Source organism: Pelodiscus sinensis, chromosome 32 (assembly GCF_052426305.1).
Source record: "Pelodiscus sinensis isolate ZL-2025 chromosome 32, ASM5242630v1, whole genome shotgun sequence".
NCBI classification, from domain to species: domain Eukaryota; kingdom Metazoa; phylum Chordata; order Testudines; family Trionychidae; genus Pelodiscus; species Pelodiscus sinensis.
Window position 1 is genome coordinate 353427 of NC_143083.1, and position 6614 is coordinate 360040.

General features: G+C 47.8%; 1 protein-coding gene across 1 annotated transcript; it reads left to right on the plus strand.

Annotated features, from left to right (window-relative positions):
* Positions 1-1199: 1199 nt before the first annotated feature.
* Positions 1200-3971, plus strand: KLF2 (KLF transcription factor 2). Its single transcript, XM_006122452.5, has 3 exons — positions 1200-1359; positions 1623-2529; positions 3068-3971. The coding sequence occupies exons 1-3, from the start codon at positions 1285-1287 to the stop codon at positions 3241-3243; spliced, it is 1158 nt and encodes a 385-aa protein (XP_006122514.1). The 5' UTR covers positions 1200-1284; the 3' UTR covers positions 3244-3971.
* Positions 3972-6614: the final 2643 nt, after the last annotated feature.

The window sequence follows — 6614 nt, forward strand, 5'->3', positions numbered from 1 at the left end:
TCAACTGAGAATACAGTCAGGGTAAATCACCACTCTTCTTTTTTGAGAATTGCCCCTGTGGTTCCCTGTTCTTGGACCACTGACAAGCAGCAGTGACCCTCAGCGTGAGGGTGTTGGTTAAAGATGACTGTGAGGTGCCAAGGTGAAGACCAAACCGTATGTGATGCTGTCAAACTACAGAAGTTAGTGGAATTATTTGATTTCATTTCGTCACTAGGGAATGTTGACTTTGGCAACCTTGCTAGTCAGGTTAAAAAAGACTCCTCAATGCTACGCATTCATCTGGGTGAGAGGCGGCACGGGCGATCTTCCAGCAACAGCCAGTCCAACCTGGGTGCCCAGCAAACAATTGAATACAAGACAGGCCGATGCGCTGCTGGGAGTCCGCTGTGCCCCAGTGGGAATGAACGTGCGGTTAGTGGCTTGAAGCTCAGGGAATTCATGGGGCCGGCGGCTACATTCCCAACCCTGGGGACGAGCCCCCCAGCGGGAGACACTGCTAGCTGGGGACGGGTCACGCCTGGTGCCCTTCGCCTCCTTGTCCCTGTCACGGGGCCTGACTAAGAAACTCAGAAACCAGGGACAAGTGCGTCCAGGGCAGGGGTGAGCAAAGGGCACAGCTGAGTAGAGTGTCCCAGGGGAACCTGTAACTACCCCTGCACGCACGAAACACCCCCCTGCGCCTGGCCCACGGGGACCCCTGCTCCCCTCCCCCCCACTGCCCCTCCCCCGTCGGAAGCCCTGACCCACGGGGAGCCCTAAACCACCATCACCCCACTGCTCCCATGGAAAACCAGGACTCTCCCCAACCCGGCCACCCAGGAATACCTGAACCCCCCCCCCCACGCTCCTGTCCCCCGGCAGCCTTGGACCCCCCCACTCCTGCCCGGGGTGTCCCCGGCCGGCGGCTCCCCTTGCTCCGGCGCCCCCGGGGGGACGGGACTGAACTGGGGCCCCTCGGAGCCGGGACACGGGCGCGCTCGGGTGCCCGGCCGGGAAGGGCCCCGGGGCGCTCGGCGGCGGCCCCGGCGGGGGGAGCCAGGGCCCGGGAGCCCCGCGCTCCGCCCCGCGCAGGCTGGAGCCGCCGCTGCCGCTGCCTCCTTTTATAGCGCGGCTAAATTTAGGCTGCGCCCGGCTCGCTCCCTCCCGCCCCGTCCGGGACGCGTTTCCTCCGCTCCTGCAATTGGCTTGCGGGCTCGGCCGGCCCGGGCTATAAGGCAGGGCGGGCCCGGAGCCGCCAGCCTACAGCCCCCGAGCAGCGCAGCGCAGCGCAGCGAGCCGAGCATGGCGCTGAGCGACACTGCCCTGCCCTCCTTCGCCACCTTCGCCAGCCCCTGCCGGGAGAAAACTTTCCACGGTGTGAGTGTCGCCGCGCGCCGGCCAGCTGGGCACGTTCCCGGGGGGGACCCGGGGGGCGCCCCCTACTCCTGCCAAGGGACAGGGGGTGTTCGCAGGGGGCTGTGCCGGGCTGCCCGTGCCTCGCGGGGCACGCACCCTGGGGTCCCAGCCTTGGCTGAGTGGCGGAGCCAAGCCCAGCCCGGAGCAGGGGGGCTGGCGCTGCCCATTGGGGGGAGACCTGGGCCCTCTTCCCCCGAGCGCTAATCTCTGCTTTGCTTTCTCAGAGGTGGAAGTGTGACCCCGGGGACAAGCCCCCTGCCAGCAGCTGCACCATGCCAGAGCTGAGGCCGGGACTGGGCAGCAAAGAGGATGAAGATCTCAACAACGTTTTGGATTTTATCCTTTCCATGGGCAATGACAACTTTAGCCAGAGCTCACCTAGTGGGGACTATCCCTCGGCACAGACGGAACCCAGCAGCTTCTACCAGACAAATCCATCATCTGGATGCTACAATTCCCTGGAACAGAGCAATCCCCCACCCTACAACTCCAGCCTCATGCCAGAGATGATCAGGTCGGAGATGGACTCAAACTTCTGCCTCCCCAACAGTGTCCAGGGTCGATTCTTTGTGACGTCCAGCTTCGGGAGCCCACACTTTGTGGACCACATTAAGCCAGAACCTGACATGGACAGTTATGGGCCTGTCATGGGCCTCGTCCCTCAGACGTGTCCTAAGATCAAGCAAGAAGGCAGTGCAACCTGCATGATGGGCTATGAGCACCCTAGGATGGCCAGCTCACCCCAGATCCCTGGCACAGAGACACCCCCTCTGAGCCCTGATGACCTAATGGTGACTGACTGCCAAGCACAGATGATTTGCCCCTCATCAATGTCATTCCAGCAGAACTATCACCCTGCCACAGGCTTCCACCATCACCAGACCCACTTCCAGTACCAGAGTGCCTCTCAGTTTGGCTTGTTTGAGAACAGCCTGCCCTTGCAACCCTCAGCTCCAAGAGGCATGCTAACGCCTCCTTCCTCTCCCTTGGAGTTGATAGATTCCAAGCCCAAAAGAGGGCGACGATCCTGGCCCAGGAAGAGGACAGCCACACACACATGCACCTATGCAGGCTGTGGGAAAACCTATACCAAGAGCTCGCATTTGAAGGCCCACCTTAGAACACACACAGGTAAATACAGCACAGTGCTTGGCTATGTGGGGCATCCATGGGGTTTGCCATGTCTGGGTACTAAGAAACCCACTGCTGCAGAATTAGATCTAGGAGTAGATTATAACCTGAATTGTGTGAGAAGCTCATTAACCGTACAAAGTCTGTAAGATGCATGCCCAGCAACGGTCTGAGAGGTTAATAACCCTGTTGTGTCTGGGAGCTTTCTGCATGTGTTTTTGCTAAAAATTTTCCACCCTTACCAAAGCGATACTTCCAACAATGGCCTGCCAATCACCCCAAAACAAGAGCAAACCCGCACAACCCTCCTCCAAGCAGAGAACTTCCTCTGCGCAGAGAAGGGAGAAGCATTGCTACTGCAATTTCTCCTGAGAGGCACTTTGATGCTACAGGGCTGGGCACCAATAGCAGATACTAAGAGAAATGTTAGGAATTCCCTGAGACCCAGTGAGGCTGCATACAACCCTTCTAGTGTTAGAGAGCTGCCTTTATGTGGGAGGAATTCACTGAGTCATGGTCTGTCTGATTTTTCCAACAGGTGAGAAACCTTATCACTGTAACTGGGAAGGCTGCGGCTGGAAGTTTGCTCGCTCTGATGAACTGACACGTCACTATCGCAAGCACACTGGCCACCGGCCCTTCCAGTGCCATCTCTGTGACAGGGCTTTCTCTAGGTCAGACCACCTGGCTCTGCATATGAAAAGGCACATGTAGCTATAGAGACTGTACTGCACAAGAGACATTATTTAACTGGTCAGGCGCAGAATCATTCAGAAAGCTGTAGCTGGTACTACTTAGAGGAAAGAAAGCTCTAGCCATGGATGCTAAAGAAGAATTTGACTCAAGGAGGTTTAGCCTGTCATCTCCTGAAGAGACTTTAAAGGAACTGTATCAGTGTCACTGGCTGCTCCACTCAGGAGATTGTGGTTTATTTATAGAGCTTCTGTGAAGGGTAAACTCGACAAGACTCCATACAGATTGTATAGAAGCTGTAAATACTGTAGCTCTGATTGTAATTGCCTAAGACATAAGCTTTATAAGACAATGTTTGTATGGAAACTGCCTGAAGTCAACCCTAGATGGGATTAAATGAATGTTACTGTTGATGTTATTTTAGATTTCAGTTCCAGGCATGGCTAAGAGAAACACTCTGTTAGACGATTTGTTTCATTGGTGCAATAATATTCTTGTTTGCCATGATCTACACTAGAAGTACAGGGCTTGATGTCTTGTAAAAAAACCCCAAAACCTCTTTTACTGATTTTTTTTATATATTGTAAATAATTTAATACATTGAAAAATATTGTAATGTATTATGTAAATAAGACAAATAGGCATTTTGCCTATTTCTGTTTTTATACAAAAGTAGCATTTTTTTAATGTTTGAAAACATTTCTCCCTTTTTAATAAAATAAATGTTTAAGTGATGTGATCACACTTTACACCCTCATGTGAGAGCCTGTCATTATCCTTCCCAACAGCTGGATCAACAGCCTCCTGGAAATGTTTTAAACAACAAAATATAGAAGGACATTTAAAAAATAGCAAGTTGCTTCCAAAAACAGGGCAAAATTAGGTGTAAAACTCATGCTCAGTTATATTTGAACTATATAAAATTCAGTGTTATACCACACAGGGAAGTGTTTCACATTCAAAATGTAATTCCTAAAAATGATTGTTAGGTTCAAAAGTAAGCAACACTGTAATTTGTCTCATTTCTAGTTTATGCTGGACTATTTTAATAGTATCCTTAATGTTTTCCAGATGTAGTCACAGTTTTGCCAGCAGTGTGTGGTTTTTACTATAAATTTAAACACTACACTTTTGTAATTATGGGGGCTTATTTTAAGGCATCCTTGTATATAAATTATCCTTGCTTTCAAGAACTTAGTGCAAAAATCTGTAGAACAGTAGGCAAAAGTTTAAACATTTTTCATTTAACATGAAAATGTTTTCATTTTAACACAGTTTGGCTAATGTTTCTTTTTAATACATTGTGAAGATGTGCAATGACTACATTATAAAGACGCACAGATTAAGTCTTCTAAAGACATTTTTGATTGGAGGTAGAAAGTCTAGTCAAAAGACCCAATTTCTGTTAACTAATTTCAAACAGAGTATTTCCGTTGTATCAGTGCAAAGTGGGAGTCAGTCCACTGAAACCATTAGGAGTTAGTTTAGCCCTCAAGTGCTGTTTAAAAAAAAGAAATCAGATCCTGACCCAAATTTTATGTTTATGCACCACTTAGTGTGAAATCCCAGCTCTAAAAAGTAAAAATGAAGGATATCAACTATAATTTTTGACTATTAGAATAAAATTGTAACATGTATTAATTAGTCTAGTATTAGGGGGGAAAATTCCTAAAATGTATACACACAGAAATTTTAGTATAAACAACAGGGTTGAGGGTTTTTTTCTGACTTTACAAGATATACTGCACATGAATGAAATCAACAGAAATGTATTTAAAGTCATTGCAAACAAATATAGTTATTCTTCTGTGAAAGCAAAGTCTGGATTTATTCATGTAGAACAGATGTATTTTGGGCTTCTGATCAGTGACATGGAAGAATGAGTTCCACATTTCACTTTTACAGCTCTTTCAAAGTGAAATTCGAGTTAAAGTTACTTGTTTGCCAGAAACAATTGCTCAATATAATTCCAGAAAGTGCAGATGACTTAAGGATGTTCTAAAATTATCACACCATCATTGCAATAGTTCTAGGTATTTCCTCCTCTTTCCTCATAGGCTAAGATTTCATATCTGAGAGCGTCTGTTGGCATTTATTACGTCCTGAACATAATTTTACAATCAAATCTTAAACTAATCGTTCCCTATTGAACTGTATACTTAAAGAATTTCCCTTTTTAGAATGTTCTCATATATGTTGCAACATAACTAGTTCCTAAGCTACTCCCTTTGTCTCTACCTACTTACAATTTTTGTGCTTTCTTTTATTTCTCATCTTGAACTTGGGACAGCCTCCCAAACAACATTCATAGGGGGTGAAACCCACCCTTTTACAGAAGTGGTACAAGAAGCCTTGTTCTACACATGTAGATTCTGTGCAGGGCCTGAGAAGCAATATCAGCGGCTCCCTCTGACCAAGTTGCTTGTGTAGTATGGCTATGCCTACTGTTACTGTTTATGGAGAGAAGCACTGCTCTCTTGCGGCTGTGGATTTCCCATCTCACTAGCCCTCTTTCAGTTCTACCCACATACCTCGTTGCGAGTCCCTGTAGAGCTCTATGCCATGGCATATGTGGAAAGGGGTTCAATATAGCCACGAAGAAGCCATCTGATATGCTATTTAAAAGTGAAGTGTTCAAAATGTTTTGAGTTTTCGTTTTGCTGTAAGCAAATGTTAAAGTGTACAAAGCCGTCCTGCAGCATACACACGCCTCTGCAAAGTAGGAGCCAACTAAACAGTAACAAAGCCCGGTGGACACTATTTTGAACTGACAGTTGCCATCAGTGTTCCCCGTAAGCTGAGCACTTGGGCAGCCAGGAGAGATTAAAATGCCACTCAGCTGATTAGCAGAGCTGGTGGTGCACAGCTGCACATGCCTTGATGCATAAAAAATGTATTCTGCACAAGGAGGGAAGAAATTAGAGAGAACACTGGTTGCCAACTGTGACAGTTTCTGAGTGTACTTTACTGAAGGTCCCTGTGTCTCAAGATATTCCCTCAATAGAGAGCAGTGTTACTTTTACTCCCTTCAACTTTATGTTAAGACTAACAGACAATCCTTACATGATAGCAAAGTTTTAAATGGGTGCATCCATGGAGGTGCATTTAGTAGTCGTGTCTACTAAAAGAGAGCACAGCAATTGTGTTCTTTGCCCTATGAGTCATTTGAGCCACCAAGTCTTTCTTCAGTTATTTTAGCACGAATGCACCTTACACCATCCCTATAACAGCATAGTCATGTCCTATTTCTTCAAGTAATGTTCTTGGTCATGAGTACTACTGGATTCCAAGGGTCCTGGCTGGATGGGGGGAGGAGGGGAAGACCCCCTGCTGCTAACAATGCAGGAGAGAGTTAATTCTTCTCCCACAGCCCCACCACATGCCAATGTCGG

What these genes read in the sequence shown, in the direction of transcription:
- KLF2 (XM_006122452.5), top strand. Translation starts at nt 1,285, where the DNA reads ATGGCGCTGAGCGACACTGCCCTGCCCTCCTTCGCCACCTTCGCCAGC. An exon ending in GGGAGAAAACTTTCCACGGT is followed by an intron (nt 1,360 to 1,622) that starts GTGAGTGTCGCC and finishes TTGCTTTCTCAG; the next exon opens with AGGTGGAAGTGTGACCCCGG. An exon ending in CCACCTTAGAACACACACAG is followed by an intron (nt 2,530 to 3,067) that starts GTAAATACAGCA and finishes TTTTTCCAACAG; the next exon opens with GTGAGAAACCTTATCACTGT.